Source organism: Rhea pennata, chromosome 1 (genome assembly GCF_028389875.1).
Source record: "Rhea pennata isolate bPtePen1 chromosome 1, bPtePen1.pri, whole genome shotgun sequence".
In the NCBI taxonomy this organism is placed as follows: domain Eukaryota; kingdom Metazoa; phylum Chordata; class Aves; order Rheiformes; family Rheidae; genus Rhea; species Rhea pennata.
This window is the reverse complement of record NC_084663.1, coordinates 189,467,857-189,487,005: the sequence shown is the minus strand read 5'-3', so window position 1 is coordinate 189,487,005 and position 19,149 is coordinate 189,467,857. Positions and strand designations below refer to the sequence as shown.

The 19,149-nt window shown below is 34.9% G+C and overlaps 1 protein-coding gene across 4 annotated transcripts in view; it reads right to left on the bottom strand.

The window, feature by feature from the left end:
* Positions 1-867: 867 nt before the first annotated feature.
* POSTN (periostin) overlaps positions 868-19,149 on the bottom strand; it is a 37,999-nt gene continuing 19,717 nt past the window's right edge. Inside the window, exons 12-24 of one of the 4 annotated variants that reach the window (XM_062567081.1) lie at positions 18,676-18,806; positions 15,806-15,936; positions 15,544-15,646; positions 15,074-15,141; positions 14,441-14,486; positions 12,941-12,988; positions 9,696-9,791; positions 8,980-9,069; positions 7,292-7,369; positions 6,797-6,877; positions 5,134-5,220; positions 2,625-2,666; positions 868-2,090 (exon numbers count right to left, since the gene is read on the bottom strand). In XM_062567081.1, the coding sequence (XP_062423065.1) occupies positions 2,050-2,090; positions 2,625-2,666; positions 5,134-5,220; positions 6,797-6,877; positions 7,292-7,369; positions 8,980-9,069; positions 9,696-9,791; positions 12,941-12,988; positions 14,441-14,486; positions 15,074-15,141; positions 15,544-15,646; positions 15,806-15,936; positions 18,676-18,806 (1,042 nt within the window). In that variant the 3' untranslated portion in view covers positions 868-2,049. Of the gene's footprint in view, positions 2,091-2,624; positions 2,667-4,797; positions 4,821-5,133; positions 5,221-6,796; positions 6,878-7,291; positions 7,370-8,979; positions 9,070-9,695; positions 9,792-12,940; positions 12,989-14,440; positions 14,487-15,073; positions 15,142-15,543; positions 15,647-15,805; positions 15,937-18,675; positions 18,807-19,149 lie in introns of all 4 variants that reach the window. The other 3 variants (XM_062567084.1, XM_062567082.1, XM_062567083.1) reach the window with 3 other exon arrangements.

Here is a 19,149-nt window from a genome sequence, read left to right as displayed (position 1 = left end):
TGTGGAGACATTCAAAGCCCATCTGGATGCAACCCTGTCTAACATGCTCTAGGTGACCCTACTTGAGCATGCGGGTTGGACTAGATGATCTCCAGTGGTTCCTTCCAACCTTACCCATTCTGTGATTCTGTAACAAGATGTCAATTTTTTTAAGTTTTCAACTTTCTTCTCTCCTAACTTTTTTGATGCTTATCTATTGGACTTCAGCTTATTTTTCACTTTATCTGAAAAACATTGCTTTGCTGAAACCTTCACTCGTTACAATTAATCCTGGCAATACTTTTTACTCTTTATGGCTGGCTTCATTCCTGTTTTTTGTCTTTGTGATTTAATGAAAGAAGAGTCTGTTGCTGTGACAAATCTGAGGTCTTTCTCCATCAACCCAGTTGCTGTTATTATGATATCTATTTTGCGGACTTCCACAATTTAAAACTGCTGTGTTCTAGTGGTCTATTGATGAATCCTATATTATCGTAGCCTCAGGAAATGGACTGATTTGTGTTTTCCTGAAACATTATGATTGTGGTACTCTCTGGGCCCACTAAGCCACGAAACGTATCAGTTCAACGCTCAGGTAGCTTTACCGCTCATCGTGAAACTGAGGGAACAGTGTTCATGGTGTTTGTTTATTGAAATAGTAGAGACTTTTAATTATCTTCAATGAGCTATGGATCTGTCATTTGTTACTTAACAGGGTAATGCAGTTGAGGTTCATTAACTTTAGCACAAGTTTCAGGTGCTAAGTGAGAAAGGTAAAAATCTGCTTCTTTCCATGAAAGCACATTTTTATCTAAAAACTACCCCAAAATGTTTAAGAATATTTAGAATTTACTTAAATGTAAAGGCTTATTTACAAATAAAAGCAAGTACAATTCAGCCAAATTATTTATTGAGTATTTGTTTCAAAACAGAAGTACAAAAGCACACCAGATAACTCCTCTTAAACTTTGGTTTGCAGAATTAAGGCACTTTGAAATTATTATTTGCTTTCCAACTTTTGTTAAGAAAGGCAAATGATTTTTATGAGTACAAAACTAGAGTTATAAAAATGACATAATTTACAAACAACCCACATAAGTATCAGACACTAGCAAAGCATGTTTTGATATAAAAGCCATCAGACCTAGCCTCATTTTGTAACACCTTTTTTCCATGCAGAGTTAACTGTTTGCATGCATTTTATGTATCCCTTCCACTTTAATAATCAAAAGACACATTTAGGGAAATGTAGGAAAGCATTTTTAAGGATCTTACTATATGTGTTGGTAAAGGATTCCTATCATGGGAATGATTTTTCACATAAATAGATAAAAAGTCAACATGATCACAAATACATTTCAGGAAGCTCATTTCTAATGTTTGCCTTTTTTCTTCGTAAGAGCTTCCACTAGCCATGTTACCAGAAGGCATTTGGATATGTCATGTAGAACAAAAAGATACATTTACTCTAAGGCATATTTGTTTGTTTAGAAAAGGTAATGTTGTTGGAGTCATCATGACAGTTTGACGTACAAAAAGCATACAATATTACTAAACTGAAAGTGCTACGTTTACAGCTCATATTTCCTTAGATTACTCATCCTAAAAGTCACTTGAAGTGATTTTTTCTAGAAATGCTCTAATTTCACTTATATTTCTCATTTAGTGGAAATAATAATAATAGAAAAATACATTCTGCATTGTTCCCTGCTCTTTTTGATCCCAATTCTGCAAACGCTACCCAGCATGAGTGGGAACCTGGTTCTATTGAAATCAATGGAAGTTTGGAAGTTTTGCTTGTGCCTTCAGCAGTGCCAGGATCTCACCCAACATAGTGCTTACTAACAAGAGTAGTCACACCAGCTCCAATGGACAACTCCTCCTAGTGAGCATTATGCCAGGAGTGAGCATTTGCATCTTCACATCTTTTGTGTGGACTCATGGTTCAGTTTATATTATGTTATCAACACTATGTTGTTTTCTTACTTTCTCTTTTTCAAAAGAATTTCTCTTCTTCTCCAAGGCCATGCTATTAATTTGTAATTCTGTAGCTTCTATCCTGGAAAACTTTCAGGGACGAACTAATCTCGTCCTCCGTCTTGCTGTTCCTCCTGGGAAAAAAATCAATTATTAGCTATAATTATATATAATACAGTTGTTATATACAGTATTTACTATTGAAACACACATGTGAGAAGGAAAGAATGCAGCCTGATGATGAATCTTTCACTGCTGTGTTGACATCAAGGAAATTATAATAATCTCTCAGCTTTTCAATTGATCAAAATTATGTGGAATCATAGTGAGTTACAAATGTGGAATCACACAATGCCTTTTCAATAGCTAGATCCAGAGTCAGACCTCACTTCAATGCTTTTATTCTAATCTGAAGCAGTGTTTGATCAAAACACATAATCTAAGTGGTTTTCAGATAGCAAAATATAAAATAAATAATCTAAATTGTAATTAACACCCTGTAATAGCAATTACTTTGTTAAAGACTCTTCAACGTATAAATACAATTCTTTCATTTGGAATTCTTTTTTCTTACTGTTGTAGGGTTGGGGGTTTTTTGACAGTCATCATGCTTGGAGAAAAAAATATCTGATGTCTGTTAAAGCATTTTAATATATTATTTCTTTTACCTTGTGTCCTTCTGGTTGCTTGTACTTTCCGTACTGGTGCTTCTACAAAATAGAAATGTTGCAGTCAGAAGTTATTTTTAAGAGCATTTTAGTTAAAATAATGAGAAATGTTGGACCTCATAGCTGACTTGAAAAAGTCTGCATTTTTTTTAAGGTTATTAGTAAATTAAATGTTTCCTCCTGTTACCTTGTTGACTCAATAACCTGAAACATGAACATGAATAATAAATACAGTCCACAGATTTCCATCATGTGCATTCATCAAATTCTGTCAACATATCAATTATATCTTTACTTTTTAAATAGTTTGAATTAACCCATTATTCAAACTCGAGATGATTACATGATACATTCTAAGCAGGTACCCAGGCATTTTTCCCAGGCTCTTCACTCAGCAAAAATCGTCTGACGTGTAAGCCCAGGCTAATGTATTGCCCAGGATTCAGTCTTTCAGCTTTTGGCAGAGGAAGTTCAGGTCTGCTCGTGCTATGCTGTGTACATATTTCTTCAGAAATTATAGATAAGTAATACACTCGGAACTCCATCATCACAAGATGCAAGCTGAATTTCTAGCTGACCTTGATGTGATTTCCAGTTTGCTTGATGTATAACTGCAATGCGACCTCACAGGATCATTCTGCATTTATAGGTCAGTTCATTTGCTCAGATACATTTTTAATAAAGTATAGAGTGATGCAAGAGCCATTGAATAGATAGTACCCTCATTAGCAAACACATCTATTTTCCAGAATACTCACTTTGTGAAAAGCAACAGATACTTTTTCCTCTTTCTCTTCAACCTTGAGACATTTTCTAAATATGGTATCCCTTAATCAGGAGGAAAAATATTCCGTAGACTTAAGAGAAACTTTTTCTGTCATTATCATAGAAATGTGATGCCAATAGAAATAAGTCTGAAGTAACTTCTTTTTTTCATAACCATGGAGCACCCTAGTACTAATGTGGAACAGTGATTGCTGTAGGACACAAGAATGCATTTTTCTAATTCTCCTTTATGAAACTTTGTGAAATAAGAGTTGTGCTTACAAAGACAAGCAATCAGACATGTTTGTACTTTCACTTAACTGACTGCTCCTAACAGTCTTTTCATCTTGAGGTATAAGGTATAAGGCGTTGCCCTGAGACATAGGCTGCACGTCATCATAGGTGCGCTTAATCTGTGCACCTGGGTATCTGCACTGAGGGGAAAGCAAATTTCAAGCTCTGCACTGCCCTGATGAGGGCAGAATATGGTCCATCTGAATGAGTACACTTTTGGATATAGCCCCATTGTAGAAGATCATCTCTGCTGTTAAATATCTGTCCTTCATATTCAAGAAATATTTGATTTTTCTGGATGTTTTACACTAGTCAACACTGAAGTTATGCAAATAGTATGATATAGCTTCAGAATGTAGCATCAGCTTCAAAATTTGGTTGGTTCTTTGTAGCTTACTCTGTGTGTGTGTGTGTATATGCATATTATATATATGTTTATGTATGTATATGTATATACATATATATACACGCACACTTCTACACCGTATTGTTTTATATATACAAATAGCTGGCATATTATATTAAATGGCCTACATGAAATTATGATTGTAGGGAAAAAAATCAACTCATATATTTTACCAATGGCCCTTGTGAATTTTTCATATTTGTAAAGCTTACTTACTTATACACTAGAAACTAATTCATCTCTGTAACTTAATTCCCCATGGGACATTTCTTTCTGGGAATCTGTAGTTCAAAGACTGAAGGAATGAATAACTTCTTATTCTGCCTTACTAGAATTAGAACTGGAAATGGAAATACATTCAAATACAGAAGAAATCCAAATCAAACCACTCTGACTTCTAGTGAAGATTGTTTTAAAAAAAGTTGAACTTGGAAAAAAAAGTTCCTAGGATATACCTGGGCTGAATTTTATTTGCCTCCTTTAAGAATTTCATTTTGAACCTCAGTACTGTTAAACTTTTTTTATCCTAGGAGTTTCCCTTGTTTAATAATAATAGAATGGTAGAGAAAATCCAAGGCCTGTGAGATGTTTACTTATTCCCAGAGGTTATACTTCTTTCCCCTTTTTCCCCCAAATTGCGAACCTCCCGCATCAACAGATCGCATTAACACGGACAAAAAAAGTACACTCAAGTTAAAAACAACTCACGTGGTCTTCTCCTGAATGTGTTGCTTACAGAAAAGGCAATTCTTATGGCGTGTGTTCTTTCAAATACTTTTCCTAAGCTTTGTGGGTAGACATTTCCTCTTGTCTACTATGCCTGCCACACCTTTTATTTACTTTGAGCCGCAAGATAAGCCTCAACATTTTTCTCTGCAATGTCAGTAAAATAATTCCTTTCCAAAGCAATTATAAAATTCTTCTTGCTGAAACTGTGAGTTTAGACCTAAGAAATTGTCATTCATAGATGCTACAAACCCCACCTGGAACGATCCCATCAGACAAAGGAGGTCTTGGTGCTATTAGATTTTCAGGCAAACTAACCTTCCAGATGGACTTTCTTGATTTCTCTCTCGAAAATCTGTGGCTCTCCCTCAATTACTTTAGTAACCTTGGTGTACTCAGTTCCAGCTATGATAAGCATTAAAAACAAATGAGTTAAATCTGGGATAGCATTTTTCCATATGTAAGAAACCTTCAGTGGAAACAATGTAATTTGGGGGTATAGGTGTATGCAGGCCACCATGTTATACGTGCTGTAAAGTCCTGCGGATTTCCTTGGCCTTGACATATGAGGTATCAGCTTCTCTAGGACTGAGAGTCATTCATTGCAAGCTTGGCTTGAAGTTTTGTTTCGGTAAAGAGTTCCAATTGTAATAATCACTGCTGGATGTTATATGAGGTGAATTACAGCCCATGTGAAATCATTCTTTTTCTTTAGGCAATGGGAATACATCCATTCGTGACCGGTCTCAGGTTTAAGGGCTTAGGAAATTTTCAGTAAAACAGAAATGATCTGAAGTAGACAAGGAGGCCATAAAGCACATCTCTATTATCACCAAAAGCCACAAAGCAGTGTGTGTATCTGCTTTTTTTTGGCTAAGGGGATAGTTTTGTCATGGCAGCCAAGGGTAGCCGACTGGATAAATCATGGAAAAGATTAGAGAAAATTGGATGAAAACAAGAGCCAGAAATCTGCCTATTTGGTCCATTCTGTAAAGCAAGATGCTTACACAAACTAACTTATAATAGCAAGGAGAAGAAAAGAATTCAAGAGACAATGTTGTCTTTTCCAAATTTACTACAGAGAATCTATTTATCTCTATTCTGCACACCTATAGGATCACTTTCTAAAAAGTGAACATAAGGTAAAATGAATTCAGTTAATCTAAATCAGAATCAGTCTACTGTATGCCAAGAGAAACATCCAAATACATTTTTCTGAGTTTCTGACTCAAGTTTACCCTAACTTTTACTAAAAAAAGACACTTGAATTCTCTTTTTGGTGTTCCATTGCTATTATAGATAGTTGTTCTAAACTATGCATTAAGCAGAGAACATTCCAGATTTATAGATAAAGATTAATTTCATAAGCACAAGTTCTTTTACCAGTTTTCTACAACTACTGGTTATACATTGCCAAAACTGTTAGAATTAAGAGAGCGAGAAGGAAGAAAAACCATTCCTCGGTATGCTAAAATAGAATTAAAGTTTATGCCTTGATATCCATCACCTGTAGCATTTAAAGAGAGATGCTTAACATGCCTTTCATTATTAACTTGAGGGCAATGAATATTCATTTCTGGAGAACTGAAAAGTAAGTTGAATTTAGCCTAGTACAATACTTTCCACTTCATAAGTGTTTTCCACTGATTTAAATTTATTGGGAAAAAATGGTTCACAGCTAATGGAATAAATCTTCATTGCTCCCCTGGGTTATAATTAGATAACTTTTTAAAGACTGAAAAAAACAAATAAACTTGTATTTATTCTGATCAATATCATAATAAATTGGATTAATCAAATTTTGACATTTAAATCTATTCCACAGACATCTGGCACATTATCCATGACATTCTATTTTTTTTACATTAAAATTACACTTCAGTTAGATCAGTCTTTAAAATGTTGAGATCAGCATATCTGAGATAGGTTCCAGTTACCATAACCTGTTGCAAAAAAGGTTAGTTTTAATACACCGAATTACCTCCCTGCAGAAGTCTTTTGATTTCTTCATCTTCAAGTAAATGACCATCACCTTCAATGAATTTGGTCACCTTGGTAACCTCTGATAGGATACAGGTTTATGGCAAAAACAGACTTATAGAAAACATTTGACAATCCTATAACAGAATATTACTGAATTAATTCTATTACAATATTTTGTTGAGTTACAAAATCTACGTATTATGATAGTAGTGAGTGCCATCCTAAACACTGAAAACACTCTACTGCATGACAAGTATAGCTTAATATATAGTAAATCCAAACAGTCTCAGCTCTAGTCATCTGACTTGAACACCAGGCTCAGAGATTCAAAAAAGATCCCTGGATCTGAACATTTCTCAGTTTCTGATGTTTAATCTCTGGATCAGATTTTGTAGGATAAACAACTTGGCTGAAAACACAGAGCATCCATTCAGTAATTAAACACTTATGCAAGGAACTTTTATTTTTAAAGGAAGAAAATAATGATGCTAACCTTCTTCAAGCAATTTCTTTAACTGTTCTTCATCGTCTGAACTACCTGCAGTAATTCGGGTATATTTTATTTCAGGACCTGGAACAAAGAGGTTTAAGAGAGAGACCTGAATCAAATACAATGGTTTTGCCTTTTGATTTTTTTTCTATTTAATACTTAGGATGGTTCTATCTTTAATGCACTTTAATCTGCTTTATGATGGTTTTATCTCTCACTGTGTTCAAAACTGAGATGCAAGATGGCTTCAAACAGTATTTAGTGCTATTTGCCAAAGTGTTTAGAAAAATTTAACACAAAATGTAAATATCTGCATACATTCTTAAACTAAGACACATTTTTAATCACTTTTTTTTTTTTTTATTAGGCCATAGACCAGATATTTCCTCAGTGCAAAAGGGTTTGGATCTACTGTTATAAATAAATGCTACTGCTGTTATTAGTGCCATGAGTCATTTGAAAGTTTAGTACACCTATTCTTCATCAGTTTCTGTGAGGGAGTAAGAGAAGGAACCATCAGCTCTGGAATCCTGGTGTTATGTGCGCTGTAAACACTCTACATGATAATGACCATTTTAAAAGAGATGCTAATAAAACTTGCATTTCAGCAATGAGAAAACAGTATTTTCCTTTCTCTCACACAACTTTTCTGTGTTGAAGATTAGTCCCTGATTTATTCAGAAATAATCATTCTTTTTCAGCCTGTGATTTTCAGTGGAGTAAATGCTTCTATGAAAACAAATTCTAGTTTCTTACTCATTTCTTGCTTGAATGTCATCTTAAATTGAATTATAATATTTTCCACATAAACTGAATATTAAGACTTTCTGACAAGTCATTATGCTCCTATAACATTGTCTTTCTTTTATAATTATTCTTGAAGACAGTACTTTAGCTGTAGCATTCAGACTGAGACATGAAACCAAGAGGGTCAAAATTTATTAGAAGATAATCTGTTAATGTTCAAATATCCCTCTCTTCGCTCTTCAATTTCTGTGAATTTTCTAGGTGTCTTAAACATAAAAATCTCTATCACAGGTCAAACACAATGGAAATTGGCCAAAGACTTTAAATGTTATGGTGGGAGAAGATGGAGGGATATAAATACACTTTAATTTTACTTTATGTTAGCTCAAAATGGATTTCTACCCTGTGGATGTCAGAGCAGCCTTGGCATCTCTTACAGAAAAAAAGAGAGAACTTGTCTTCCTGAAAGGAATACCAAGGGAGCTTGGGATGACATGCAAAACTGGGTAGCTGCACACTGTAGGTCCATCTTTGCTGCTGATGAAACCTGCCCAGAGATATACAAACAACCCCAAAATTTGCAAAAGTCTTTTTTTTTTTTTTTTTTTTTTTTTTTAATAGCAAGTCAGACTAAAATTGAAATGGTAGCATTTGCTATTGAAGTGGTAGCAAAAAGCTTGCAAAAGTAGATATTTTTCAAATACAGGGGAAAAAAAGATAAATTTTAATGTTTCTGCATGCTGTTAAAATATTGTTTCCATTTCTGTATATGTGTGTGTGTCACACACAGCTAGAATTTGAGCCATACATAGAAAGTGAGAAAGATTTGGAGGAAAATCCACCTCTTTAGGAAACGTCAGTTTAGACATTGAGATGAGACTTAATTTGTGTTACTTCTGTAAATGGTGGACTTTACTAAGTATGAACAGCTCCATGTGACATACCTTGAATAATTCTTTCTTCTGTTACTTTTTTCTCTGTCACTTCCACAGGTCGTCCATCAATGATTTTGGTGTATGTTTTAATAACTGGTTCTACAGAGATTTTTAAATTGAAGACATTAATCAAATGATGAACACTATTTCAAGTGCTGTTTTGAGACTCCTTTTCACACTGAAATTTGATGAAGCACACGGGAACTACCACAGCATATTTTATGAAAAATGATCAGAATAGACCAGAAACTAAGTTTTCCCCCAATTTAGGGGGGCCAAATTCAATTTTTCTTTTTAATCACCCTAGACATAAATGCCTCAGTGGTTTTAGCATAGTAGGAGATGAAGCTTATTTCTTTAACTGATACTGTTGCTTTTCTGTCACAGCCACCAACTGCATTTCTGATTGCAGGACAACAGCCAGCAAATAATTCTTAACCGAAACAGACTGCACGCACAGCATTTCTAATACTGTCTTGAATGTAGCTATGGAATACACCTAGGCAAAACAAAACAAAACAGAACAAAACAAAACATTGAAAGGTATGAGAGGTGAGACTGAAATGATAAAATGAAATTACAGCACTTCCAGAGGGACTTGTTAGAAATAGATCAGTCATTTAATATATCACACAAATCGTCTACATTAGAGTAAAAACCTGACTGGGAAGAGCGAATGTTTCAAATGTTAACCAAGAAAATATAGCTGCTGAAAGCATACGAACCTCCGTGAATCACTTTAGTAATTGTCTCTCCTTCTCTGACTATTTTGAACTCAGGTTCTCCTTCGATTAATTTTGTCAGCTGTGTAATAGATGGGTCTGCAATATAAGAAAAAAAATGTTACAAATATTCATGAAAATATTCTATGGGGCCAAGGAAGAGCTAGTATTACCCTCCTACCCCAAATAAACCACATTACCACATCACTGGATTTTTAAAATCTCAGAATCCATGTGCAGTAAGGGATGTACAGTCTTGTGCTTCCTCTCATGGTATTTTAAACTTGCATCCTGCTGAATACTTACTATTTTAAAAATGGTTGAATACTGTATATCTGTTATTTTTGATATCTGTTGACAAGTCTGAGGCAAAACCAGATTCCGAGCAGATTAAAGAAAGCTTTGCTGGATATGCAATGGTAAGATGACTGTTCTGTGGCACAGATATTGCTCTGCTAGTGATCAGCATGTAAAATATTATGTGAAAACTTAGAAGAGAGCTGGAGAGAGAAATGTTTGTCATATTTTTTCTACTAACTGTACAGATATCCATGATGAAATTAGGTCTTTTAACTAGAATTCCCTTCAGATTTCTTTTTAAGTTATCAATACTCAGCCAGTGGTCACTCAGCTTAAAAGAAAAAAAAAATCCAGATGTCCACCAGATGTCCGTAAGGACATATACCGGCGTTAGCAACAGTTATCCTTCATTTGCACGTGGAAAGTCACCTTGATTTCTGTGGCCAAAGTAAATCATTCCAAAACCTCTTAATCTTGTGCACTACCCATAGACCATGCTTATCCAAACACATCTCTGGCTGACAGTCTGTTGCAGTGAATACTGAATAAATTAGGAACATACTATAGATGCAGTTACTTAAAAAGAATAGCATGATGCTCTACTTAAGATGTTTCTACAAACCTTGCCTTATTCCCTGCTCAGAGTAGAAGCATGACACTATTTCTATTATTTTATTGTCATTTCTTAAAAATCTTTCTTTAACTGACTCCCCATAGAAGTTGGTTCTCCATAAAGATTTTACTAAATTACCAATCAGGATTTAACGTTAGTGTTTGAACATGTGTGCTTGGTGTTGACTTGATGAAAACAGTGCAATTAAGGCTTGCTATTGTCCTTCAATAGTAACAAATTCAAGAATATATATATATATATATATATTTGCTTTTCTAGTAGAAGGTGATTTTATAGGTTAGATCTTAGAGCCAAATAATTCACTTATTTGTTGCAGATGAGAACATATGATGGGATTATAATGATATTCAGTATTACACAGCTCTGTTGATCTACTCAGACTTTGAATAGCTGAACATCTCAGTATTTTTTTTAAAAAAATATTTTCTAACGGGTCTATCTGATAAACTGATAAATATTGTAAAGAAGGAATCTGACAAGTTGCACTCACTTGTTTCTGTTCTATACTTACAGGTAATTTTGTATTTTGAGAGTCCATTGAATAATATACACTGATATACCTGATCAATATTAGTGAAAACATATCAAAGGTATATTGTTTACCATTTATATTTGTAAATTCTCATTTTAGCTTCTAAGTTACTTTACAGTCCTACATGATCAATATAGCAGATGTACATGGAGCTGAAGGTAAAACCATAGTTTGCTGTCTAGACTGGGATCAACCCTTTGAACATGTAATCCATTAAGAGTTCAGCTTCAATCCGATTTAACTCTTTACATCTCTCTGTTTTTTTTTTTTTTTTTTTTTTAACTGAAATCTCTCTTGCATCATGATCTGATGGAGCTTCCTGTTATACTTTGCGAAAGTTAACATGCAGCTTTACTAGATTATTATACAGACAGTCATGTGCATGTGTGGTTTTGAGGGGAGCTTCAACAATTGTGCTCAGCACAATTGTGTTCAGCAATGTGTGGTTGCTATTAAGAAGCTCAGAATGGCCTAAATTGGCTTTATTAGGACTGTTTCTGAGTCATCAGCAGGAAAGCTATGCTTGCCTGGAGCATAGCCCAAACAGAAATACTGGGCTGGCAGTGGGACAGAATGACTCTTCAATGTTCACTAATTTATACAATTACTTATACAATTATTTATTCTCTCTTTGATGAATAGCACTTATTAGTACATTTGGTTATAGCAGTGATCAGACATTTTGTTTTTTCTTTAAGGGAGGTTTTTGTCTCACCTAACTTTCAACTTCTAAATGTTATATAAACAGCCTGAACTATCTACCCTGCCTCTGGAATTAATGGATAAAAATAGATACCTCCAAAGAGTGAGTCACTCTTTCACAATGAAATCACAAAGACTGATTTCACCCCAATCAAAGTTTCTAAAATATCTTGGTTGAATTGCCATATGGAAGAATCCATTTATATTGCTCTGTCACTCTCTCTAATTTAATAATGAAGCAAAGACAAGCTTCAGAACAAGAAACCTCATGTCACTTCTACTGGTAGGAAGTCCTCTCAGAAACAGTGATTAATAGATCTGCACAAAAACTTTGCAAGATGTTTTTAACTCCCTTTCTGATGGGTTGAGCCCATCAGATTCCCTTTGAGCAGTGTTGTTTCAGTGGGAAACATGAGCTCATTCCAGTGGCACTGGTCTAGTGAAACGAAAGGGTGTTTTACTTAAGCCATTAACCACAAGTACTTTTGACAGTCCCAGCCCCACTTTTTCTTCTCTGTAGTCCCACCACCAATCTTAAGGTCATGCTTTTTCTTGAGAAAATAAAAAGAGAATAAAGTTTGGCTAACTGCCCTTTCCAGGCATGTGACAGATATTGGTATTTAGAACTGGTTGGAAATTATAGAAAAAAGAACTGAATTTTTAAAATTCAAAGCATAAGGAACAAGCCTACTTCATTTTTAAAAATAATTTATTTAATATAAAATATTGGAAATACTCAGCCTTTCATTTATTGAAAGTATAGTTGGGGCATTTAAAAGAAAAGCTTTGAAAAAGGATAAATTCTTCTGAATAAGTTACATTAAAAAATGCCAATATGAAAAGAAGATCCATTTGGGAAGAGTACCTCTGGGACACTTTTTCATTTAAAATATTTCAGCCAGTTCTAATTGCAATATTTGTATCTTTGCTTTTCAAGCAAAGTGATGAACATCCTGGAGTTATTATGTAAAAAATGCATTCTGTTACAGAAATAAATAAAACAGTATATATATTCTGCATATGTATATGTATATATACATCGATACAGAAATATATTGAATTAATATGGGCCCCATTTACCTTCCTTTCTGATGATGGGCTGGACGTTGCTTTCAATTATGTTAATCTCTGAAAGTATAGAAATTGGAATATAAAGCACATTCCATTCTTACAGTTTCTTTATAGTAGTGATCAGTTAGATTTGGTCTGGTTGTAAAGATTTAGGTAAAATCACAATGATTAATGGATGGAAAGTAATTTAAAAGGATTTACAGTGTGGGTCTCAATCCTAGTTACTAAATAGTATCGTATACAATTTATCTGCAGATGGTGTCTACTTGCATGCTATTTTGACTTTAACTGTGCCTAATGAAACCACTGCTTTCATGACAATGTAAGATACAGAATAATAAAAGCATGTACAATTCCCCAGTGTATTTTAAATTAGAATCTTGTCCTATTCTTTTTGTTAGGGAGCTCAGCTGGTAAACAGAAAAAAACTATTCAGAAATATTTCTACATTTAATAGACTATTACAGACAGTGTCTCTATGGTGGCCCTGGGAATCAAGTTCAATTATTAGGTTCAATTATTCTGAAAATGTTTCTGACAGATCCTTATCCAACTCTTATTCATTCCTAGAAGCTTTAACTGGCAGAGCTTCCAGCCTTCCCTGCTGCAATGTTTGACTAAATCACATTACATCAGTCAAACATTAAGATAATTGCTCTCTCCTGCTTCAATTTATGCACATTTCCTCTTGTGCTGCCCTCACTGTCTGTGGAAGATAATTTATTCCCTTCTTTATTCCAAAAGACTTGACTTCAGGAAATCTATTCTGAATTTTAAACAGCCTAATGCAATATTCTCCATTTCTGTTGAGAAATGTGGTGGAATCCCAAGGAAAAGTAATGATCTGCCTAACTTCACTTTCTGACACAGGCCCAAGACTCAGCAGCATCTGTGCCTTATAATAATTCAGTTCAACAGACTGTACTTTATATTAGCGATTAAATGCAATTCCTCAGAAAGTTTGCAAGAGAGCAAGAAAGGTTCCTCTTTTACATCTGCTTCCTGTCAGAGGAAATGGTCAGGGCAACTGTCTCTCACACAAGACTTACACTTGCATGTATGGGAAAAAGGTGGAACAGATAAACTCTCTGTCCCTCTAGAAGGATTTGTGAAGAGGAAAGCTCATCAGCATAGGGTTTGGTCAATGGTACAACTTGAGGAATCTGTGAGGCAGTACAACTCAGCTGTGCACTGTGCACTGAACTGCGGTAAAATCTGAAAAAAAATATATTTTCCTTGTGTATCTTGCCTATCCCAATGGAATAGAACAGCTTACTTCAGGGACACTTCCCTGTCACACATCTGGAAAGGGAAAAAATACATACAGTAACACAATAATCAGAAACATTCTGCTCAGTGTCTTTCTCTACCCATGCTTCACTGGCCAGTATTAGTGGAAATCGCTGTCTTTTTAATTGAAAAAAAAAAAGATTTATAATTCAAAATTTGAATTGGCAACATTTAAAAAGAAATATCAAACCCATGTGGAAATATTCAAAATGAACTTACTGTAAAATGTCAGTGGAATCTCTTTGAAGGTACTGTCACGAACAAACTATAATAAAGAAAAGCCATTTTAAAATTAAAAAAGAGCACTCGCCTTTTAGTTTTCTAAGCAGTATTGGTACAATTCGTAGCTTCACTGATCTAAAAGCTGGGTTATGTTATTTGCTGAGGTCCTATCATTGAGAGAGAAAGTAATCTCAAGAGGGTGCCTGGGATAGAGGAGCATAGCTAATTTTCTCCACTGGCTCTTGAGACTGATGGGTCTAATGGCTTAAGAATTTAGCTGCTCAGTATTCCTTTCAGAGAGGGAAGCACTCTCTGCTCTCGGCACTCAAGCACTGAGAAGTGATATACGTTGCTGATGTGATGTACCTTGAGCAAAGAGCAGGTCTGGGCCAGTTCTGGAGTTATCTGCGTGCAAATATTCTATGATCATTTGCTGTTGACAACTGTAATTTCTAACTGTAGAATGCAGTGTATCAGTCACCATTACTCTTGGGTAACTAGAAGTTGTTAAGGAGTTGCCCACTGAAGAAACAGAGGGACCAGAGAATCATTTTTGGATGACAGTGTATATATGCCTTTACAGATCCTGACAAAGTACAAGCTGTTTAAGAGTAATTTATTTAAGAGTACCTTAATTTGAATGTACTTAATCAACTTCTTCAGAATTGTGAGCAGCTGATCATTTCCAACAGGCAGATCTGACGAAAGAAATAGGTATGTAAGAGGACATACATGCATCTGTAACTAATCATTTTTCTTCCATTTACAGTGATCAGGAAAGGTAATCACCCTCGCTCGCACAATATACTAGAACTTGCACATTCTTCTCTATCAGTGGGAAATATATCCAAAACCATCTTGGCTATACTAGTCCATATACTAGACTTTATAAAATTTCAAGGAGTTGCAATAGTTTCAGGCAAGGGTCTTCCATAAAATGAGTAGTAAAGTTAAGTTTTCTGGTTCCTATCCCACATAGGAATTGCCTTTTTAAATGAATTAACTTTTAAAAGTTACTGCACCTATGCAAGGTGTGGACAGATTCAGAAGCTCTGTGAATGAATTCTATACATTTTCCTCTAAAATAAACTAATACCTACCTGCTGGATACAGGAGTTTATCAATAACATGAATGACGCCATTTGTTGCCATGAGATCAGATTCTCTGGATTTCAGCTCATTAACCAGAAGTGTATCATTCACCTGGGAAAGGATGAAAAGAGAATGCAAGTTATCAAATGAAACAAACCCTTTAATGTCACTTTCAAAGAAATGTGTTGCATTCTCTAATGTGCATAGACAAGGAGCATCAAATCCCTGTTACAAGGCCGTATCAGGAAGACTTCTTTTCCAACACTTAACTGTTTTCAAGTACAGTTTGCCTCCTTGGATAGTTTTAAGAATGTTTGTCACACCAGGTTCAAAGCCACTTCCAATGAAAACTCCTTGTGTCAGGTGGTAAAGGATAATGTTCCTGAGAGCATTTTTGTCCCCTATGAAAAAAGAAAAAAAGAAAGAAGAAAAAAAAACTGTACTAGCTAGTTCCTGTTGGGAAATATTGAGAATTCACACAGGCTTGAGCTATACGTAAGCACAGGATGAAAGAAGCTACCACAAACATATAATTTTAACTAGCCTCGTAAAATAAAGGGAAAAAAAACATCATATGACTGAAAGGACTTGTTATTTTCTCTTATTTGCTTGCTACTCTGCTCAGATTTTTTTTCAATCTGTTCCTAATTAACCTCCATAAAACATTCACAAACACAGTAAGTTTTAAGGACCACTAAGCATACTGCACTATGTAATTTCACAAAGCTACTAGATAAACTCTAGGCTTAATTCTCTTGGAATTAAGGGGAAATATAGCTGATAGAGTTGGTATTTAAATGAATGTAATTATCCTTTTCCAGCAACAGTCTTCTGAAATGGCTGGAGATAATTGACAGCTTTGTAAATGCACTCATATTTTCCCATCTAGGGCAGGATAAAGTTACTATTTCATTCAGGGGCAGCAGAAGGAAGTCATCTGAAGTTTTGGTTTTGCTTGTTCCTATAGAGAACAGAGGTAATGTAGAAGAAAAAATGAGGAAGGGGAAACAACCTTATTTTGTGGAAACTTTCCACATTTCAAAGTTTGATTTCGTTCCTACTTGGTAAGAAACAATAAAAAAAAAAAAAAAAAAAAAAAAACCAGCCATCATTTGAAAGATTGTGTAAGAAATAAAATGGAAGCAGAGCCCAGATTAGTGTCATGGCAGGGCTCGCCGAAGCTCAGGGTCTGCAGAGGTTCAGAGTCGCAGGACTGGCCAGAACTGCAGCATTACACACAACCTGCCCAGGAGACAGGGTTCAAGCAAAGCAATTTCAAAACACATCTGCTTTCCATTACATGGAATATTGATCCTTTCTATTACATCTTGCATATTAACATTACCTGCTGATACTTATTCTTCTTACTAGGAGTTTCAACCTTGACAAAATTGCAATGGAAATACTATCTGCTTGTATTTTTTTCCTGGTGTTTCTTTCAGTGATTATTTTCCTTTTTCTGATGTCTTTTTTGATCACTGATCCTGCAATTGGCTTCACTACTGAAATGTAATTAAATATTCTTTTGTCTCTGTCAAATTTCCTTTGTTCTATGCAATATTGCTTACTCCATTATAAATAAACTCATTTTTGGATCTGAAAGAGAGAATATTTTTCTATACTTCTTCAAAAATTATATATTTTAGAGTTAAGTTTATTCAGAGAAAGCAACATAATGTCTTGAGAGAAAGCCAGGATAGAGTTACAGAAAGTAATCTGACTCAAAAATGGACTTTCAACTGCAAAAGTCAATGAGGCAGGTTAAGGTCTCAGACAACTGCCAAAGAATAATAAGTAGAAACTAAGTTACAGTGATAAGAAAAGCTATATAAAACCCTTGAAAACCAGAATGAGAAATATGTTTGTATTCTCAAATGTAGAAGTAATTCAAAGTGACACAAACTTTGGATACAAAGTCAAATTGTAAATTGAAAATAGAGCATAACAAATAAGACAAACTCAATTTCTTTCATTTCTTAAAAAAATCTAATCTTAAAGATAAAAAGTGAACTATGGTATGTCTTTCCAGTTACTTCTGTTCACAACCTTGAGAAAGCTTCATCCCACTTTACAGCTGTCTACTGTTAATCAGTTAGGCTATCTGCTAATTTACTGTTAGCCAGCAGAGAGATTAGAAGCTAATTTAGACCAGAGATACAACTTTAAGTGTCTGAAGAGATGGTTTACATTCAATATCCTTCATTAGTGAGTTAAAAGCTGTACAGATCTGGGTTATGCTAGGGCAGCTGCTCATCAGTTCTGTGAGCCGGACCCTTTGAAGTCATTAAGGATTCATGAGATTTGGCCTCATGTGCTATGAACTGTGATCTGAAAAGTGCAGGAGTGGAAACTGTGACTGACCTGCATGTGGAATTCAAAGCAACAACTCTTCTCACACTGTGGCACGGGCCAGATTCACATTAACCAAAAATAATCTAAAAACGTTTGTAATGCTGTGGCCACAGTCTGTCCCTCTAGTGGGAAATACTGCAAGAGAGTTTGAACGAATGTGCATTCCTTTTCTTACTCAGATGAAGCATGACAATAAAGAACTTGCTTCAAATGCTGTGATAATCTATATAATCCAGAATTTAAAAGTGTAAACTGGAAATAAAAATTTGATATACAACTTATAGCACTGGAATGTCAGATGTCAGAGATTGCTGGATAGGGACAGGAGGAAAAGGAAAAGAAGGGGAAAAGGCAGGAAAGGCAGGAAAGCCACACTGCATATCCTTTAATCCTCACAAATAGTAACTATATTAAGAATAGAAATTGGATATAATAGGAGACTCTACAGCTTAATAAGTCTATAACAAGGCTGAATGACTAAAAGTTGATGCTAAAATGAAATACAGATTTTAACTTGGAAGGTAGTTATTCTTTGGAATAATGTATCAAGAAATGAGACTCATGGGCAGATTTAAATTAAGGTTGGATACTTTTTTTCCAAAAATATATTTTCTCTGACAGCTAGGGATTAATTTTGGTAAGTTATATGCCCTGCTGCATGTAAAAGGTAAACTAGGTTATCAGATATCCTTTTTGTAAAAATTACAGTAGATAGTTTTCCCATTGATTCCAATAAGGCAAGATTTTACCCTTCTTGGTTACATTTCTAATTTTCTTATGCTACTTACTTATCAATACATCCTTGTCATCATCAGTTAAACCTTTAAAGGCATCATTAGTTGGAACAAACAGAGTCCATTCTCCAGGCCGTGACAGAACATCATCTAAATCAGCAGCTTTCACCAGACTGAGGAAAATGCTGTTTAAATGAAACAAACAAACCAAAAATGCATTTTGTTGAAGTCTAGTACCTATTCTTTGGTCCAATTACTTAGCCATCTCATTTGTTCTGGCAGTGCATTGATCTTCAAACACTCTCACTGTTTCCCAGAAATAAAGACAGTGGAGGAGGAAAATGAGAGGGGAAAAGATTGTCTTAAAAGTAGTAGACTGAAGAAGAAAGGATTTGAGAAAAAAAATATTGGCAACCTTGATCACAACTGAGTTCATTGAAAAAAAATCCCACAGGTCACAGAGATGAAGGGAGGACTCCAAGAGTGATTAAACTCTTGATGAGGACCGAGATGCTTACAGGCAAATGA